This window comes from Saccopteryx bilineata, chromosome 5 (genome assembly GCF_036850765.1).
Source record: "Saccopteryx bilineata isolate mSacBil1 chromosome 5, mSacBil1_pri_phased_curated, whole genome shotgun sequence".
Classification (NCBI taxonomy): Eukaryota; Metazoa; Chordata; class Mammalia; order Chiroptera; family Emballonuridae; genus Saccopteryx; species Saccopteryx bilineata.
This window is the reverse complement of record NC_089494.1, coordinates 145,897,294-145,919,486: the sequence shown is the minus strand read 5'-3', so window position 1 is coordinate 145,919,486 and position 22,193 is coordinate 145,897,294. Positions and strand designations below refer to the sequence as shown.

General features: G+C 34.9%; 1 protein-coding gene across 6 annotated transcripts in view; it reads left to right on the top strand.

The window, feature by feature from the left end:
• Positions 1–22,193, top strand: part of MALRD1 (MAM and LDL receptor class A domain containing 1) — a 794,026-nt gene that overhangs the window by 505,338 nt on the left and 266,495 nt on the right. For all 6 annotated transcript variants that reach the window (XM_066232773.1, XM_066232772.1, XM_066232769.1 and 3 more), the window contains one exon: positions 2,124–2,307. In XM_066232773.1, the coding sequence (XP_066088870.1) occupies positions 2,124–2,307 (184 nt within the window). The remainder of the gene's footprint in view (positions 1–2,123; positions 2,308–22,193) is intronic.

Here is a 22,193-nt window from a genome sequence, read left to right as displayed (position 1 = left end):
CTGCCTCCCCGTTTCCAACTTCAGAAAAATACAAAAAAAAAAAAAAAAAAAAAAAAGACAGACTTGATTAATATCCATGCCTGTTATAAAGCTATGAGTCAGCCTGACCTGGTGGTGGCGCAGTGGATAGAGCGTCGGACTGGGATGTGGAAGGACCCAGGTTTGAGACCCCAAGGTCGCCAGCTTGAGTGCGGGCTCATCTGGTTTAAGTGAGGCTCGCCAGCTTGGACCCAAGGTCTCTGGCTCCAGCAAGGGGTTGCTCAGCCTGCTGAAGGCCTGCGGTCAAGGCACATGTGAGAAAGCAATCAATGAACAACTAAGGTGTTGCAATGCGCAATGAAAAACTAATGATTGATGCTTCTCATCTCTCTCTGTTACTGTCTGTCTGTCCCTGTCTAACCCTCTCTTTGACTCACTCTCTGTCTCTGTAAAAAATAAATAAATAAATAAATAAATAAAGCTATGAGTCAGACAGACCCTTTCTATGTTAATCTATTCAATATAAATTAAGTAACCATTCCTTTGATTCCAAATCCCCAGAACATCACTAAGAGTCAAAGACTAAACTTGAAATAAGCTTCTCTTCTTCAGTCGTCTCAAAAGTATAAAACTCCTTTAATTAGGTGTTTTTCATCATCTTAATGCAGAAGTTAAACAAGTCTCTGATTGTAAAGATTTATGGTTATTTTGGAAAAGAAGTTGACAAACCTATCTTAGTTGTTTCATAAAGTAAGTTTTAGATGAACTGATACATAGTTGCACTTTCTCTCTGTAATTCCACAGAGAAAGAACTACTTGATTGATTTGTGTTCTCCCTCACAAGGGTCAGCCATATTTACTAGCAGCATTCCCTAAAAACATGAAACTGTAAATGCTTACCTCCTTTAGATATCTTTTTCAAACATTTCCCTTTGTTCTTTAGACTACATATTTTTTAACCTGTAAATTTTGTATTTCAGAGTTGTATGCTATAAATCTGTTGGAATATCTTTCTTATTTTTGGATGCTATTACACTAAATATTCCCCTTTTCTCCACTGTTTGAATACAAATTTCAGAGACAATTTTTCCAGTGAAAGCAGTACTGAACACTGAGATATTAACTATTTCGGGCTAACCATAAACACAATGTAATGTATGTATGTATGTATTATATATATGTATGTATGTATGTATTTTACTTTCTTGAATTTGTGATGATTTATTAAACTTCTAATTCCCAGAATTTGTTTAAAATAGCCAAGAAGAATGTAGACAATATAAGCCTTGTTCTTGTTCTCAATTGGCTTATATTCTGTTTTACTGTAGGTAAAACAGATCATTTTTATTTGATCATTAGATTTATATTATATGTCATGTTATGTTGTAGTATACTGTGACTATTCATATATCATAAAACTGCAATACTCGTAGACCTACCTTAGACATTCAGAGGAGATATTTACATAATTTTTTAGAAAAATAATTTTTCTCTTTTAAATGAATTTGCTCCATAAATAGTTATAGTTAATGCTCATATAATAATCATATATTACAGTTTTAAGTAGTCAACATAATAGAATAATAGAACTTTTGAACTCTGACTGAATTTAGAAATTGTCACTTTCTGTCTATGCTCAATTCACTTCACAATTCCTTTGTCATATTTATCAGATATGTGGTTTTCCCCACATGTTCCTCCTTTTGTCTCACTTTTCACTTTCCTACTCTAAGTTATTTCATTTCTTTAAAGGAAGGTGTAATTTCAATAACTAAAGCATAGAGGGAATATCCAGAGCTATAAACCCAGGATTTCTGTAAACTGTTCAGATTCCTTCAGATACAGAAAACTTTGTGTCCATACAGGGAGAGGTGAATTGAACTGAGTAGGGTATTTTTAATAATGGTGTCTCTGGAAATATCAAAGTAAGTTTATTGTGACTCCTGCTAGTATTGCTTTGGGAAAACAGTTCAGTAGATTAGTATGTCTTTTTGATTATATAAAGCATATCATAGTTAAACATAGTCTCAATTTTTTTAATCAGTTTTCACTGATCAAATGTTTCTCCTCCAAATGACTGGTTGTTTTCTTCTTTTTCCTTTGTGTTTAATCATTGCCCTAATACAATATTTTTTTACTTCCAGACAAAAAAAGGACTATCAAAAGTATGGCAGAAAAGCAAGCCGAATTCTGGTGATCATTGGCAAAAGACTGTCATCCTGCTAGGAAAATTAAGAAATTTTGAAGTGATATTTCAAGGTATCAGAACAAGGGATCTAGGAGGAGGGGCTGCAATTGATGACATTGAATTTCAAAATTGCATGACTGGTAAGTTTCTAGAACACATTTCCATTTGGAAGCACACTTATAATCTAGCTTTTTTATTCTTGTGTTTAAAAAATGTTCTGCTTTGATATATTCTGTACATATATAAAAACCAATTGAAAGATAATTTTATAACTGTTGAACCTACGCTTACATAAGAGAGTATTTTTTTCGTCTGCCAGTTGCACAGTAATGTCGCTCTCCCTTTCATACCATCCCCTTTTTAACATGCAAAAGTGTTCTCCTTTGAATTATTTATTTTCAACACAATTTAAAGTGTAGACTAATGTTTATACACATTTCTCTACTTCAGATTAATTAAAAATGAACCAGTAAAAGAGGGTTAGAAAGCCAGCCGTTAGTAAGTATATGAGAAATAAGTTCAACCAGGTATAATTCAAGTAGAACTTGGATTGAGCACTATATTTAGGAGATTTAAGTTGCAAGTGAACAGCAATTTGAACTTTGCTATTTATCATATTTCTAAATGTGAAGTCTAACTACACTTAAATTTTCTTACAAAAACACCTAGAAAATATCAAAAATAATTATAAATCCTTTTGTGCATTTTCACAATTGGCATAGTTCTTTCTGAGCAATTATTTTATCTGCTTTCCAAAATAGCCCTGTGAGAGATACACTGCCAGTGACAGATAAGCCTTCTGTGATTTTCTGCACTAAGTTACCTGGAAACAAGCCCCTGGGACTGAGAGCAAAATGTGGATGTTGTTTAATTTTATGGTTGCTCTCATATTAAAATATGACTTCAAGAGGCAGTTAAAATTGTGACTGGTTTTTGGTGATGTTATAGCATCTGCTCTTTTTATGACCAGGCTTCTTCAAAGGATTCTGCTTGGAAGACAGTTTCTTTAGTTTGATTTTCCCCACTATCTTTCCAGGAACATGTTACATGCAATCAGAATTCATGTGTCCCAGATGATCTAGGGAACACGAAGCTCCAGGTGTCTATGTCAAGCAGGAGACAGGACTTAGGCTTAGAGAAGTTGGGGAGATAGTGCCAGGACAACAGAAGGAGAGTTCTGAACGTACAATCATGAGAAGGTATCTTCGAAGTCAGAATGTGCTGCTTCTGTTCTTTCCTAGTAACTTTCCTAGTAATGTGGTAAATTTCTATTATAGTTAATCTAGAAATACTTCTAGCAACTTAACATTATTATTAAAGCTTTTTCTAATGTTTTTGGGAAAAAAGAAGCTTCTACTAAACAAGAGAGATTCCTTCTTTTCAAAGGAAGCAAAATAATTCCTACATAGTTTGATTCAGGACAGAATAAAAGTGAAAATTATTCCAACTTTGCCAGATTCCATGTAGAGTTGTACTGTTTCTTCCCCTTCTTATATTGAAGTCCTGTGAAATTTTACATGATTGTAGTTAATTTTGTTCAGTTCAACCCAATGCTCAGCTTACTGAGTAATAGTTTAATGTCTTATATTTACTAATAAATGATTACAGTTCCTTCTATGTCATAAATAACAAAGAGGTAAGTTGTGGTTAATTGTATATTAAATGTATTTTAGGAAAATCTCACCATTGTTTTTAATAGCCCATCTTGCTACAATAAATGAGAATTTTCAAATTTTATTTTAGTCGATATAGAAAGCAAAAGAAAAGCATTATAAAAAAGTTTTAAAAAACTATGTATGGTACTAAAATAACAATGACCCCTCAGTTTTAAATTATATACAAATATATTGCCAGTGCTGGGAAATATGGGTAATGAGAAAGAGTTTATCTTATAAGGTACCCTATATTTTTTTCTACTATTGCAATTTAGAAGAAAAGAATAGTTGACAAAACATCTAAAAAGCAGACAGGCACTATAGAATAGTGGTTAAGAACAAGGAGTCTTGAGTCAAACTATCTGAATATGGGATCTAACTCTACTTCTGTCTAGCTTAGATAACTTTCTTTATTTCACTTTGGCTCAGTTTTCTCATTAATGAAATGGGGATAATAATAACAATGGTTCTTCTGTCATAGATTTCTATGAATATTGAGTATGTCAATGTATACGCAGTGTTTAGAATAATCTTGGCACATAGTAAAAATTTTGTAGCACATTTTATTGCTATAATAATCACTATTGACTATGCCATCTTCTCAAATGTTCTATTACCCTGCATTGGGAATCCAACTTCAAATCATATGCAAATAATTTGCCATAAAAATCTATCATGTAATTATTGCTGGTCTCCATTTCAGATGAAATTTTTTAAAAATGACTTAATGTTTATTTCTTTGTCACATCCTGCCAATAGCAAAAGACCACATATTGTATGATACTATTTTTAAGAAATGTCTGGATTAGTAGATGTGTCATGATTGAGAGTAGATTAGTGGATACTCTGGGCTGAAGAAATGTGGGTCTGGAGAGTAACTCTTATTGAATATGGGGTTTTTTATAGGGTGATGAAAATATTCTAATTTTCTGTGGTGATCAGTGCACCATTTCTTAAATATACTAAAACCATTAGATTTCAAACCTCATATGGATTAACTTAATGAAATGTAAATTTTAAATTATAAATCAATAAAGCTATTGAAAATAAGAAAGAAATGAAGGAAAATTACGGAGAGATGGTGGTGGTGGTGTTAGAATAGCTTTTGGGTTTTCCAAAGTTCTCACATCAAAACACGCAGAGCATCTAGTTAGCAAAGTCAACAAGCCATGAAAAGCATACACAACAAAACTGAATGTAAATTCATACCTTCAAAATCTATAGGCTAATGAAAACAAACTGGCAACATCCACAAGACCTGTGTAGTATTTATGTCTATAAGAGAGAAGGCAGGAGAATCACAACAGAACCAACAGATATATAGTTACTGAAATGCCAGTCAGGTGGTTTGAGAATGCAGCTAAAACTGGGAGGGGTTTTACCCACTTTGAATATGTGGGCCCAAGTGGTCTGTGACAGGTCTGTGGGACATCCTAACAGTCTAGACATCCTAATGTCTCAAAGTGAATCCACCAGGATTCCTTTCTAGGACAACAAGCAGCCCATGTTCCAAACCAATAAAAAAAAATGAACAACCAAATAAAAACACCACTGTGAATGAAATTAAAATCAAGTGGACCAAGGACAGATGAAGGAAAGAGAAGACCAGATCAAAGTGAGTCAGGAACTCTCAAAAAGAAAGTCACCATATTTTCATAGACTTTTTAAGATTCTACAGACATCACCCTTTTCAGGGTTTTGGCACTAAGCGCCTAACATTGGTCATGTCATTTTAGAGCCTCAGTTTTTTCATTTGTAAAATGACAGGACTGTAATAGACCATCTCTGAGATTTTAATAGGACTATCTGACAACTTTGCAACCAATATGTAATTTTTAAATTACACCACTTTGCTAAAAATATATTGTTTGCCACAATGAGAATACAATTCATTTATTATTTTTTAAAATAAATTTTTAAATAAATTCAGTGGGGTGATTCAGTTAATAAAATTATACAGGTTTGAAGTATATAATTCTATGATACATCATCTATATTGCCTTGTGTGTCCACCACCCAGAGTCAAATCTTATTCTGTCACCATAAACTTGGCTGCCCTCTGCCCTCTATTATCCCCCTTACCCCCCTTCCCTCTAGAGAGCACCATACTGCTGGCTGTGTCTATGAATTATTGTTTGCTTTTCTTGTTTGTTTATTTGATGCTTTCAGTTTTATATCTCACATATGAGTGAAATCATATGGCTCTTAAATTTCCTGTCTGCACCTGGATGCACTAGAAGGAAACAGAGAGAGAGTAAGGCCTCACCGTGCAGCACTTTGTCATCAGAAATCCTGCTCTGCAGGTGGCATCCTCTCAGCACAGCATTAAGGAGGCTCAGGAGTTATTCTTCTTAGGTTTAAAGCTTGATTCTGCCACTTATTTGTTTTGTGACCTTAAATAAATACTTATCAACTGGGTACCTAAGTTTCATTATAGCAATAAATATAGAAAGTAGCTTATACGATAATTGTGAAGATTTATATATATGCCGGGTGCTTTGAACAGTAACTCATCGTGGTAATTATTCAATAAACGTTAGATAAGATTATCACTGTCATCATGACAGCAACAATTAATTTAATCCTTAGTACAACTTTGAAAAACAGATACTAAGAGGTTACACTAAATAATGCCAGCCAGGCTTACTGATGCCTAATGGTGCTGAAACTTAGCCATGTTTAGTCATAACAGCAACAAACACTGCTAAAATCATGACTAGTTTGGAAGTAAAAGCAATCACATAATACCTGCCACACCTGGTTTATCAATAATATCAAGTGCTCTTGAAAGAAAACAGAACTATTGCTAGTATTCCTAACAGTGGAATGTTTTAATAATGCTAGTTGAAATATTTTAAAACATTGTAAATCCTGTTTCCTAAAAATGTAATGTTCAACAATTTTCATTTTTATGGACTTCCTTCATTTTGGATTAGAAAAGTTTTCAGTAAAGAAGAGGAGGGAAAGAAAACAAATCTATGTACCAATGTTATAGAACTTGAACCCAATCCAGGTTACAGTAGTTTCTTTATCTTATTATATACAACTATTTTTATTCTGTTTTCTTATAAACTTCAATGAACCTTTTATATCTAGAGCTGAAACCTTCTGCCAAAACTTGGTTATTTTTTGTCATATAATCTAGATCCTAACTAAAACACCATGTAATTTCCTATATTACATAGAGGAATATTATTCATAATTAGGGCTACTATAGATTTATGCTTTATATAGGTAGAGTTGTACTTGACATTGGGTTGTCCAGCACTGTAACATAAGAATCAAATATATTTGTTGTCTTTAAGAATACATTATAAAGATTGTGGTTGCTTAATTAATAACCAAAAAGAAATCACAACCAAGGTCCTGGCTGGATAGCTCAGTTGGTTAAAGCATCATTTTGATACTCCAAGTTTGCAGGTTTGCCAAGGTTGCAGGTTCAATCCCTGGTCAGAGCACATACAAGAATCAAACAACAAATGTATAAGTAAGTGGAACAACAAATCTATGTTTCTCTGTCTTGTTCTCTCTCTCTAAAATTCAATAAATAAATAAAAAAGAAGAAAGAAATCACAACCGAGATATCAACCCTTTGCAGGCTCTTTTTAAACTAGAGATGTAAGAGAGAAGCATATTTATTTTTTAGATTCTGATACTCTAAATACATTAAAGAAGAGCTCCAGCCTTGTTGGGAAAGAGGTCAGGGAAATAAAGTTGACACTAAACAAACTCAAAACCAGGAAGTGGAGAGAATCCTTGTAGCATCAACCCTCTACTGCCATTCATTGCTATTGATTTCCCTCTTTTTGCTTTATTGATTGAATTTATTTGAGACAGGCCTCAGGCAAGAAGTCTCATTGTCATGGTCAATATATTCTTTCTACATTAAGACTTAGAGCCAAGTTATTTGCTACTTGTTAATCAGAGGTTAGATACTCAATCTTCATCCCATGCCCATATTTTAAACAATAGGACTATGTAATTAAGTTTTTATTATATTTTTAATCAGCTATTTTATTTTATTTTATATATCTTATTTTTGTTTCTGTGACAGGGACAGAAAGAGAGACAGAGAGAAGGACAGATAGGGACAGACAGGAAGGGAGAGAGATGAGAAGCATCAACTCATTGTAGCACTTTAGTTCATTCATTGCTTTCTCATATGTGCCTTGACCAGGGGGCTCCAGCAGACCAAGTACCCCCTTGCTCAAGCCAGCGACCTTGGGCTCAAACTGGTGATCCTTGCTCAAACCAGAGGAGCCCGCACTCAAGCTGGAGACCTCTGGGTTTTGTACCTGGGTCCTCTGTGTCCCAGTCTAACGCTCTATCCACTGTACCACCTCCTGGTCAGGCTAATCAGCTATTTTAAATTAAAAAATTAAAGCCTTGGATGGATCTAATTACTTTATTGTATTTCAGTTAACCATTTATTACACACCTAGAAAATATTAGCTATTACCTCATCTTTCAAAAAATTAATAAAATTAACATTTAAATGTCAAAATGGTCTATATTTAAAGTTGTCATTATAATATAATGATAAACTGAATATTATAGTCAATGTTATACTTAATTATAATCCACACACAATAACATCACTATGTTAATTCATAATATTAAATAAAAATGATTACTTCAGCATGCATTTTAGTAAGCCTTAAATAGCCTTTAAAATATTCTTAATGAAGGTTACTATAAATCTGAATATTAACATTATCTTCAGTTTAAATAAGTTCTAATTAGAATTTATTTCAATTACAGTGAACATTTTCACAATTATTATCTGGGTCAAAAGGATCATTGCATAGGAAATTTGTGACAATATGGCATTTCAACTTTTATTACACTGTATTTTACTATTTTTTTATTCAAAATTAATACTTATCAATAAGACTTTCACTTTATACTTATGATATGTATTTTTTTATTTTCATTACACAGTTGAAGGATATGCTTCTCAGTCCTGAAACAAATGTATATGACATATAAGTTACAGGTGTACTTAACATGAGTAGTTGTAGAACTAAAGAAATTTATATCCCATTGCATCAAACATGAAGAAATTGGTTTTGGTAAAATATTCAAGTATTTATACATGCACAAATACTAAGCCAGGGCCAGAAACCAATTTTCCTGTTTATTGCATATGATAGAATATATGAGTTTCTGAAAAGTCTTGTTTTGAATAATCACAAAAGAAAAGGGCTAATGGAAAAATAGAGTTGAGGCAAGCCACAGTGAGCATAGGTAACTGAGTTGTACAGTGCTAATATAAAGAACACAACCATAATAAAAATAATGGCACATTTTAAAATATTTTAAGATTCTAATAGATAAACTTTTCAGTAAAATAGTACTTTACCTAAAAAGGGAGATGGGGTAGGGTGGTAAGCAAGGAATCTTTATGGAAAGGTGCTATAAAAAATTTCAGAGCTGTTGAATTATGGAGACCAAGGAATAGTGACCAAAAATTGAAAAAAAAATGTAGGACAAATAAATACATCTAAAAGAGAGCATGTGGTGGAGGATCAGCAGTCACCACTGGGTGAAACAATACTCAACAGCCCTACATTCTACTGCAGCTGTCAGGCTCAGCTGACTTACTGTTTTTATCTGCTGGGCCATAATAGCACAAAACGTTATTGTAGGGAAAATCATGTAGGAATCAACACAACTTCTGTGTTATATTGACCCAATTTCTTCATTACTCAGTGACATACCCACCTCATGTTTTATGGCAATGTGGTTTGGATACCTGATGACCAAGACAAAAGGGAACTAATATATATTGAACTCCTAATGGGTATCAGGATCAAACTAGATCTGGCACATACCTTATCTCCTTTAAGGAGAGAATGTTGTTTTATACAGGATGGACTCTTGAAGGGTTTGAGCAAAATGAGAGCACATAAATTATCTGGAAATTTGCCTCAGAGGATTTGCAAAATAGTTTTTTAAGTATTGATTAAAAGGTCAGGAAAGAACTCCCCCCCAAAAAAACAAAAACAAGCATAATTTGGATTTATGTTAACCAGTTTACTTTACTTTTTGTGTGTGTGTTTGCTTTTATACATTCTCATGATAATTTTTAAGAAATCTATAGTTTAATTATGTCTAGTATGATTGCCAATATCATTGAACATAATGGGAGTTTATGTAAGGATACAAGTAAAGGAGGATTAAGGTCGGTTGAGGCCCCAGGGGCAGAAGAAAATACTGGGGGCCTTACATTAGAAAAAAGTATAAAGTTGGGATTTGCGAGTCCCTTCAGAAGTTGGGGCCCAGAGTGTACACCCAGTGTACCCGCCATTGAATTTGCCTCTGGATACGAGGACTCTCACCAAGGTCAGGAAAATAGTCTAGCTTCAGGAAGGTACTGAAGCCAGGAATATATTTTATAATTGCTTTTCTCTACACATGTATTTCAGTTCCCTTGCTCCATGGAACCAGCTTTCTCTGCTTCAGCACACATAGGTAGAACCATGACTGCACCACAGAATTCAAGAGTTTTTAACACATTGTTGCAGAAACTGATTAGTTACATTTCTAAATATTATGATAGGTGTCTCTGATAGACCTGTCTTAGGTCAAATAGCCACCCTGGAACAAATCAATCGTAGTCATATGGCAGAGACATGCTGTACAAACATGCCTACTGGGACCCCACCTTGATGATCTTATGGATGAGGAGAGTCCTTGGATGAAGGGAGTAGGATAAACAAGTTCACTATTGGTTCATTAAAAATGTATTCTTAGAATGGTAATTATTGTACAAATCCTCATATAGTACCTCCATAACCAAGTATATTGAAGGGAATGATTCAGTGAGTTGATTGTCCCAATAAATGGCTAGTCTAATGGTGTAGGTAAAGAGTAATGAATTGCTTTAGCCAGAGGCAGATTAAGATCGACTGAGGCCCCAGGCACAGAAGAAAATATTGGGCCCCTTGACATTAAAAAAAAAGTGTAAAGTTGGGGTTTTGGGGGCCCTTCAGAAGTCAGGACCCAGGGCACACTCCCACTACGCCCACTGCACCCACCATTATGTCCATCTCCAGATCTAGCTTATTCAGTAGTAAGAGAGATGAGACTCTGGGTATTTGAAATATTGTGGGGAGATGATTGGGTGATTCAGAATGGGTGATTTAGCTCTAGACAAGTCTCCTTTCCTGCTGGCAGGAAAAACAACAAGGCAGGGAAAGAGGCAAAGAGCACATAACTTTAAAAAATTTCTTTGAAGCTACTGAATATGCGTTTGACTTATAACTAATTATAAAAAATTTTGTTTTGCATGATCAAATCAAAAGGAAATCTTGGAAATATGTTCATTCTAAACTAAGGTAGAGGAAGGAAATGGATATTTGTTTAGAGCTACTACAAGTTCCTTCTAGGCAATTTCTCAGCCTAAGAGTATACAACATTATCGATTTAATATATATTGTCAATTAAGAATGAGTATAAACATCTAAATTTCCACTGACAATCTTCACCCACTGTTTTTAATATGTTTCTCTCTACATGCTCTCTTTTAACATTGCTTATTGCTTAGTTCTCTTGTATTTTGGGGCATCCTTCCTTCTCTCCATAATTCATCACCTTAAATTTATCTTAAACCCTCATATTTCCATCAAGATCACTTTCCCTTTATATCTTTATTTATTTATTTATTTACTTTTAAATTTTTAATTGGTTTATCTACCATTTATATATTCTTGACTTGAATAAATCAATATTTACATATGAACATGGGAAAATATTCTGAAACATATGAAAAGATAAAAAACAATACACCTTCTCACACCCTACTCCTCAATCACCAGGACCTCTTTTGAAAGGACCCCTTTATTCTGTTTCTTATACATTCTTTTAGTTATAGTTTATACATATCTAAATTTGGTAGACAATTATTTTATTTTTTATTGATTTTAATTGATTGTGTTTACATAGATTCAAGTGTCCCACCAAATATATCTGGCCCCCAACCCCGTGTTCCCCTCGACATCCCCCTTGCCCTCTCCCCCCAATGCTTTCCTCCATTCCCTCCAGGATTTGCTCTCCTAATCTCTATAATGCTGAGTTATGTATGTACAATTTCATTAATCTCTTTTCTTTCCCTGATCCCATCCTCTCATCCCCTTTCCCACTGACCACTTTCCCTCTGGTCCCTTTGATACCACCTCTGCCTCTATTCCATTTCTCAGTTCACATTGTTCATTAGATTCATCAAATAAGTGAGATCATATGATATTTTTCTTTCTCTGCCTGGATTATTTCACTTAGCATAATAGTTTCCAGGTACATCCATGTTGTTGCAAAAGGAAAGATTTCTCCTTTTTCATGTCGTGTAGTACTCCATTTTGTAGATGTACCACTGCTTTTTAATCCCCTCTTCCACTGATGTACACTTCGGCTGTTTCCACATCTTGGCTATTGTAAACAATGCTGCAGTAACATGGGGGTGCATTTCTTCTTTTGAATCATTAATATAGTGTTCTTAGGGCATATTCCTAGAAGTAGGATAGGTGGGTCAAAAGGCAGTTCCATTTTTAATTTTTTGAGGAATTTTCACACTGTTTTCCACAGTGGCTGCACCAGTCTGCATTCCCACCAGCAGTGCAGGAGGGCTCCCTTTTCTCCACATCCTCACCCGTACTTACTATGTGTTGTTTTGTTGATGAGCACCATTCTGAAAGGTGTGAGGTGATATCTCCATAGTGCTTTTAATCTGCATTTCTGTAGTGATTAGTGATGTTGAACATTTTTTAATCCGCTTATTGGCCATTTGTAGGTCCTCTTTGTGGAAGTGTCTATTCAGTTATTTTGCCCATTTTTTGATTGGATTGTTTACCTTCCTGGTGTTGAGTTTTACAAGTTCTTTATAAATTTTGGTTATTAACCCCTTATCAGAAGAATTGGCGAATATGTTTTCCCATTGTATGGTTTGTCTGTTTATTTTGTTCATATTGTCTTTAGCTGTACAAAAGCTTTTTAGTTTGATACAGTCCCATTAGTTCATCCTGTCCTTTATTTCACTTGCCCATGGAGATAAATCAGCAAAAATATTGCTGTGAGAAATGTTGGAGAGCTTACTGCCTATATTTTCTTCTAAGATGCTTATGGTTTCACAACTTACATTAAAGTTTTATCCATATTGAGTTTATTTTTGTAAATGGTATAAGTGGGTGGTCTAGTTTCATTTTTTTGCAAGTACCTCTCCAATTTTCTCAACACCATTTGTTAAAAAGACTGCCTTTACTCCATTGTATGTTCTTACCTCCTTTGTCAAATATCAATTGTCCATAAAGGTGTGGGGTTATTTCTTGGTTCTCTGTTCTGTTCAATTGATCTATATGCCTGTTCTTATGTCAGAGCTTAGCTGTTTTGAATACAATGGCCTTGTAGTATAACTTGATAACAGGAAGTGTGATACCACCCACTTTATTCTTCTTTTTCAAGATTGCTGAGGCAGGCCCTGGCCGGTTGGCTCAGTGGTAGAGCAACGGCCTGGCGTGCAGAAGTCCCGGGTTCGATTCCCAGCCAGGGCACACAGGAGAAGTGCCCATCTGCTTCTCCACCACTCCCCCTCTCCTTACTCTCTGTCTCTCTCTTCCCCTCCCGCAGCAAGGCTCTATTGGAGCGGAGTTGGCCCGGGCGCTGGGGATGGCTCCTTGGCCTCTGCCCCAGGCACTGGAGTGGCTCTGGTTGCAACAGAGCAACACCCCGGAGGGGCAGAGCATCGCCCCCTGGTGGGTGTGCCAGGTGGATCCCAGTCGGGTGCATGTGGGAGTTTGTCTGACTGTCTCTCCCCGTTTCCAGCTTCAGAAAAATAAAAAATAAAATAAAAAAGATTGCTGAGGCTATTCGTGTTCTCTTGTGATTCCAAAAATATTTTTGAAGTATTTGTTGCATATCTTTGAATTATGCCATTGGTATTTCAATAAGAATTGCATTGATTTATAAATTGCTTTGGGTAATATAGACATTTTAATGATGTTTATTCTTTCTATCCATGAACCTGGTATATGCTTCCACTTGTTTGTATCTTTCTTGATTTCTTTTATCAATATTTTATAATTTCCTGAGTATAACTATTTTACCTCCTTGGTTAAATTTACTCCTACGTACCTTTTTTTTTTTTTTTTTTTGCTGCAATAGTGAGGGGAATTATTTTCTTAATTTCTCTTACATACATTTTATTGTTAGTGTATAAAACTGCCTCTGATTTCTGAATATTAATTTTATATCCTGCCATCTTGCTGAATTCATTTATCAGGTCCAGTAGTGTTTTGACTGAGACTTTTGGGTTTTCCATGTACATTATCATATCATTAGCAAATAATGATAGTTTTAATTCTTCTTTTCCAATTTGGATACCTTTTATTTTTTCTTCTTGTCTGATTGCTGTTGCTAGGACTTCCAGAACTATGCTGAATAAGAGTGGTAAAAGGAGGCACCTTTGCCTTGTTCCTGATCTTAAGGAGATTGCTTTTAATTTTTGTCCATTGAGTATGATGTTGGCTGTGGGTTTCTCATAGATGGCTTTTATCATGTTGAAGTATGTTCCCTATATTTCCACTTTGCTGAGAATTTTGATCATAAACAGGTGCTAGATTTTATCAAATACTTTTTCTGCATCTATTGAAATTATCATGTTGTTTTTTTCTTTCTTTTTTCTATGTGATGAATCACATTGATTGATTTGCAAATATTATAGCAACCTTGCCTCCCCAGAATACATTCCACTTGATCATGGTGTATGATTTTTTTTCATATATTGCTGGATCCGGTTTGCTAATATTTTGTTGTGGATTTTAGCATCTAAATTCATCAGAGATATTGGCCTATAATTTTCTTTCCTTGTGTTATCTTTGCTTGGTTTTGGAATCAGAATTATGCCTGCCTCATACAAGGAGTGTGGAAGTCTTCCTTCCTCTTGAATTTTATGAAATAGCTTGAGAAGGATAGGATTTAGTTCTTCTTTGAATATTTGGTAGAATTCCTCTGTGAAGCCATCATGCCCAGGACTTTTGTTTGTGGGGAGTTTTTTGATTACTGTTTTGATCTCATTTGATGTAACTGGTCTGTTTATGTTTTCTGATTCTTCCATATAGATTTTTGAAGGATGATGTGTTTCAAGGAATTTGTCCATTTCATCTAAGTTGTCTAATTTTTTGGCATACACTTCTTTATAGTATTTTCTTACAATCCTTTGTGTTTCTGTTGTGTCAGTTCTTATTGCTCCACTCTCATTTCTAATTTTATTTATTTGAGTCCTCTCTCTTTTTTTTCTTGGTGAGTCTGGTTAAAGGTTCATCGATCTTACTTACCTTTTCAAAGAACCAGCTCCTTGTTTCATTAATCCTCTGTATTGTTTCTTTAGCCTCTATGTCATTTATTTCCACTCTGATCTTTATTATTTCCTTCCTTCTACTACCTCTGGGCTTTAGTTGCTGTTTTTTTTTTCTTCTAGTTCTTTTAGATGCAGGGTTAAGTTGTTTATTTGAGCTTTTTCGAGCTTCTTAAAGAATGCTTGTAATGCTATAAACTTCCCTCTTAGTACTGCTTTTGCTGTTTCCCATAAATTTTGAGTTGTTGTATGCTCACTATCATTCGTTTCTAGGAATTTTTTTTATTTCTTTTTTTATCTCATTGTTAACCCATTAGTTATTTAATAACATGCTATTTAATTTCCAAGTGTTTGAGTATTTTTCAGTTCTTCTGTTGTGGTTGATTTCTAGTTTCATGCCATTGTGATCAGAGAAAAATGCTTGATATGATTTCAATCTTCTTAAATTTGTTGAGTCCACTTTTGTGCCTTAACATGTGGTCTATCCTAGAGAATGTACCATGAGCACTTGAAAAGAATGTATATTCTGCTGCTTTAGGGTGAGAGGTTCTGAAGATATTTATTAAATCTAGTTGATCTAGTGTGTCCTTTAAGTCTGCTGTTTCTTTGTTAATTTGCTTTCTTGAGGATCTATCTAGTGATGTTAGTGGGTATTGAAATTCCCTACTATTATAGTATTGCTGTTAGTTTCACCCCTTATATCCATCAAAGTCTGCTTTCTATATTTAGGTGCTCCTCTATTAGGTGCGTTGAAATTTATAATGGTTATATCTTCTGTTGGATTGCTCCCTTTATCACTATGTAGTGATCTTGTTTATATCTTACTATAGCCTCTGTTTTAAAGTCCATTTTTTCTGATTTAAGTATTGCTACCCCAGCTTTTTTTTCATTTCCATTTGCATAAAATATTTTTTTCTATCCTTTTACATTCAGTCTATGTGCATCTTTAGTTTTAAGGTGTGTCTTTTGTAGATAGCATATGTTTGGGTCCTGTTTTCTTACCTAAGCAGTTACCCTGTTTCTCTTGATTGGATCATTTAATCTATTTACATTTAAGGTTATTATCAACATGTAGTTGTTTGTTGCCATTTTATTCTTTAAAGCTGTATTCTTCTTTTGCTATATTCTTTTCCCCCTTTGATCTGTTTATGACAGGTCTCTTAATTTTTTGCAGCATTGGTTTGGTTGTAATGAATTCCTTGAGAGTTTTTTTGGGTTTTTTTGTTTGTTTGTTTTTTTGTCTGGGAAGCTTTTTATTTCTCCTTCAATTTTAGCCAATAATCTTGCTGGACAAAGAAATCTTGGCTGTAGGGTCTTGTTCTGCATTACTTTGAATATTTCTTGCCATTCCCTTCTGGCCTCAAGTGCTTCTATTGAAAAGTTAGATGTCATCCTTATTGGAGCTCCTTTGTAGGTGATTGACTTTCTCTTGAAGCTTTTATATTTTTTCTTTATCTCTTAACTTTGGTATTTTAATTATGATGTGTCTTGGTATAATTCTCTTTGGGTTCCTCTGTAATAAGATTCTCTGTGCTTTTTGAATGTGTGTGACTTTTTCCTTCAATTTAGGGAAGTTTTCAGCTATGATTTCTTCAATTGAATTCTTTTATTCCCTGTTCTTTCTTTTCTCCTTCAAGAACACCTATTAGGCGAATGTTGTTTCTCTTCATGTTGTCACAGAGCTCTCTTAGAGTTTCCTCAGACTTTTGGATCCTCTTTTCTTTTTGCTGTTCTGCTTCCATGCTTTCATTTATCTTGTCCTGTAAATCACTGATTCAATCCTGTGCTTCATGCAGCCTATTTTAATTCCTTCTAGTGTTGTCTTTATTTCTGATATTGTATCTTTTTATTTCTGTCTAATTCTTTTTTATGATTTCAATGTCTTTTTTGATGCTTGCTATCTCTTTATTTAGGTGCACATTATGCTGTCCATTGTTGCTCTAAGATCCTTGAGCATCCTAACAATTATTATTTTAAACTCTGCATCTGGTATCTTGGTTATTTACATCTCATTCAGTTCTTTTTCTGAGGATTTCTTTTCTTGATTCATTTGGATTGCATTTCTCTGTCTTCCGTTTTTGTCTGTGTATAGGCTGCTTCTTTGGGTGTGCTGTGTGTAGTTAGCTGAGTATAGGGTTAGTGTTGTCTGCCTCCAGCTTCCAGTTGTGTTGATTCTAGATCTTCTTGGGTTCACCTCAGCTATTGTTTGTAATCTGCCGTGGGCTACTTGTCTGATGCTACTGCTCTTTTTGCTATTGTGTCAGCATTTTCTATACATTAGCTGGGTCAGGTGTGAGGAGCTCTTCTTTAAGGTACCACTCTAACTAGGGTTGTTAGGTCCTAAGCTGATGCTCTTCTTATCTGGCTGCTGGATGTGCCAGCCCTGGACCTCCCTGGCCAAAACCTGGTGCTGACCAGTGGTCATCATTGCTTATGACTGGCCCTTAGCAACCTTCTTGGAGCTACAGGTGATCCAGAATTTGCGACTGCCTCTGCTGGGTCCAGATGCCATTGTAAATATGAGCTGCTCTCCTAGGCTGGCTTTTATCTACTCTTGGACAGTGAGTGTGACCTCTCTATTCTCGAGGTGTGGTCTGTCCACCAGCCTGCTGTCATTGCCATGTGGGGCTGCCTCACTGGGTACCACCCCCGCTGCCACGAGCACACAAACACAACCTCAGCCCAGCTCACCCTTCTGAGGGTACTCAGCAGCATGGGCGGGGTGTAGCCCAGACATAGGAAAACCTATGTTCCTGATGTGCCCCCTGCTTCTTCTAAGCGACTTTTGCTCTCAATAGAGTAAGAGAGCCTCTGGTGATTGGGGTAACTGCTTCCCTTTGCTGGCATTGCTTCTCCCAGAAAAAATGGCCGCTTTAGATTTGGGGAGTGATCCAGAACAAGGGTTAGGATGGCTGTCTCCCACTGTTTCTCCCTGTTCCCCAAAACTACTCTCTCCTTTTGCAACTCCAGTCCTCTCAGCACTCCCTGCTCTTAGAGCTTTAGATAAATGGCTATGAATGAGGTTTTCTGCACGGTTCCTTGAAGATGGAATCTGGGTCAGAAGGTTCTGTCTCCCTATTGCAAACAGTAACCCAGCTCTTCTTTCAGCTAAATACTATCTTTACACCTCTTCTAGTCTCTGGGGCTCTAGGTTGGAGCTCCAGTCCTGGGGTTGAGGACCCACAACTCTCCAGGCAACCCACCCTACCGTGAGATATCCTCTGTGCTGCCGTTCGCTCCTAGGAACACTTTTCATGTCTCCAGCCTTCCTACCAGTCTCAATGTGGTTTCTTTGGTGATGCTTAGTTATAGATTCTTCTTAGTTTAGTCCAAAGTTGGTGTTTCAAGATGATTGTTTCCAAGTTAAGTTGTCATCCACTTTGGTTGTGAGGTGGAAGTTATAACCTCCACCTACTCTGTTGCCATCTTCTCCCCCACTTTCTCATTTTAGTTTAGGTAAATGTAAATTAATTCATCCTTTTTTTTTCTTTACATTTTCACCAACATCAATTTTCTTTAAATTTTTATAAGGAAATTTTCCTAATTTGATAATAAGGTTAATTTTTTTTAAGAAAACATATGTTTGTTTTGGTCATTCACATTTCTTCTTTTGCAAATAACCCATTTATTTCCTTGCCAAAAAGTTTTGTTATAATATTTTTTTCTTCTATTAATTTGTACATGCTCTTTCTTTACTAATAATATAAATATTACTTTATAATATGTTTAAATATATCTTTCTTGATTTTTATTTTCTTTTCATATTTTTATAAAAAACATTCTAATTCAATTTAATATAATGTGTTACTTTATAGTTTTGCCTTTATCACTAGACTTAAGAACTACTCTGAGATTAAATAAATATTATTTATATTTTTTCCACCTTTACTTTTTAGTACTAATATTTTAATGTCTTTGAGCCATATATGTTTCCACCTTACCAGATTTTGTTTAATTTTAGTAATATTTTACATTTTTGGTTGTTCTTTCACCAAAGTTCTTTATCAAAATAATTTACCATAAGGTTGTTTTGTGATTTATTTTTACATGTTGGCACATTTTACTTTCTTAGTATTGTTATCTACTAATTTCTACTTCATTCTATTGTACAGTGCACTGAGGGAACAGCCTGGATTTATTTTAGTTGTTTATTTCTTAGTAGTTAATTATAATTCTCTTAATTATCTCACTCTGGTAGAAACTAAAATGTGAAATTAAATGATTACCCTGATTATCAAAGACTCATAGGAATTCATTTGGCAGAGAAAACTTTCATTTTCTTTACTGCGTTAAGTATAAGCATAGTCCAAAGTATAGAAAGGTTATTTTAATGTATATAAAAGCTAAATGTGTTGTTTGAGCTAAGAAAAGAAAAAGTAAGAAAATATTAAGAAATTAATAATTTAATTATTCACTAATGGATGTTTTACATGTTATTATGTTCCTAGACCATCTTTAATATGAGTATTTTATGCCTAGATATATTTTTATGAGTTGAGTCATTGACTGAAAGTTATCTCAATTGTTCTTAAGTATTGTAAGCACATTGAAATAAAGTTGAGTGGGATACAACCTTCTTTGGGCTCTGGATGCAATTACCCAATAAACTGTGGAATGTCCACCAAAAACCATGAGAATGTGACTTGGTAAGGCATATGAAGGCCTTCAACAATAGATAAACTATAGCCTCAGTGTTTAAATGATCTGAAATAACTGGGTTCTCTAGTTTTTCAGGATTCAAGAAAGCCCATTACTGGAAACCGATCCAAACCTTGCTGGAGTTTTTTTGTTTGTTTGTTTGTTTGTTTGTTTGTGGCAGAGACAGAGAGAGTCAGAGAGAGGGACAAATAGGGACAAACAGACAGGAAGGGAGAGAGATGAGAAAAATCAATTCTTCGATGCAGCTCCTTAGTTATTCATTGATTGATTTCTCATATGTGCATTGACCTGGGGGCTACAGCAGACTGAGTGACCCCTTGCTCAAGCCAGCGACCTTGGGCTCAAGCTGGTGAGCCTTGCTCAAACCAGATGAACCTGTGCTCAAGCTGGTGACCTCTGGGTCTCGAACCTGGGTCCTCCATATCCCAGTCTGACGCTCTACCTACTGTGCCACCACCTGGTAAGGTGCAAACTTTGCCAGATTTTATACACTCTCTTTTCTCATTGGTTCTGACACTTATGGTACCCATAACCTACTATGACAAATGTATTTTTCTGAAGGGTTAAAATTGTTTTTCTTTCTTATGCCCCTCCTCAGTCTCTCCTTCCCTCACTCTTTCTTTGTCTCTCTTTTTTTTTCTTTTCTCTTGTAAAAATAAGAAAACAATAATGTTTACTCCTTTTGTGAAATGTATCAGTGATTGTAGTTCTCAGCCTTGACCATACATTAACAGTTCCTGGGGGGTTTAAAATGATATATAAATTGTGATGACATGCACAAAACATAAAGTTTACATTGTTGTGCAACCTTCACCAGCAACTAAGACCTCTTTTCATGTTGCAAAACTGAAACTTTGTGTCCATTAAAGTATAACTTCTCATTTCCCCCTACCCCAAATCCCTGGCCACCACCATTTTACTTTCTGTGTCTATGAATTTGACTATTTTAGATACCTCATAAAAGTGGAATCATACAGTGTTTGTCCTTTTGTGACTGGCTTAGTTCACTTAGCACACTATCTTCCAAGTTCATCCATATTATAGCATATATATATATATATATATATATATATATATATATATATATATGAATTTCTTTCTAAAGCTAAATAATATATTATTGTATATATATATTCATTTTTTTATTCCTCTGCTGTCTTATGGCTATCAGAAATAATACTACTGTAAACATAAGTGTACAAATGTTGAGTCATGCTGATGATCCCTTTTTTGGGGGGGTGGGGAGAAAGAGTAAAAAAATAGGAAGAGATAGAGGAAAGAAGAGAGATGAGAAACATCAAATCATAGTTGTGGCACATTAGTTGTTCATTGTTGCTTTTTCATATGTGCCTTGACTTAGAGGCTCCAGCTGAGCCAGTGACCCCTTGAGCAAGCCAGTGTCCTTGGGCTCAAACCAGTGACCATGGGGTCATGTCTATGATCCCACACTCAAGCCAGTGACCCTGCGCAACTTTTTGCCAAATTAAAATTGCTGGATCATATATAATTATATTTTTAGGGTATTCTAATTTCTCATTTTCTCACCCAAACTCTGTTTATTTTTGTTTGGTTGGTTTGGTTTGTTTTTTGTTTTTATTATTTTTTTATAGTAGCCCTCATAATAGGTGTAAGGTGGCATCTCACTTGGTTTTGATTTGCATTTCCTTAATTTATATTAGTGATGATGAATATCATTTCATGTGCTTATGGGCCACTTGGATATATTCTTTGGAGAAACAGCTGTTCAAGTTTTTTTTTCCATTTTTTTAAATTGGATTGTTTGTCTGTTTTGTGCTGTTGATTTTTTAAGCCAATATTTTTAAAATGAGTACACAGGTAAAGATAAGCAATAAGGCCATCCTTTGCTTTGTCATTGAGCAGCTGCATCAGAAAATATAAATATATATGTAATATTAATATACAAACATTCATAAATATGCCCCATTTCTATTGTAAGTTCAAATATACTGTGTAAAACTGCCTAAATTCAGCAATCTTTTCCTTGCTTGCTATAATCTCAGTAGTAACGTAATTTTTTTTGTTCAAAGGCATAGATTTTTTTATTGTTGTTAATCTATCATAATTTTTGATAAAATCTGTCAAACAGTGGCTTCTGCCATTATATTCATTCCTCAAGCACAGTGATGCCATTACAGGGAATCAGTATCTTTGGCTATCCTTGGGTGTTGAAATAAACATTTCACTCATAGCTACTAACAGTACATCAGCTGCTGTTATTTTCCCAACTGTGTGTATGCTTCCTTACTCCTCACTATGAACAATGCTAATTTGTATCAAAATTCCAAAAACAACTTTGAGAAGAGCTTAAAAATATAAAACTTAATTACATTTGTACTTGTATATT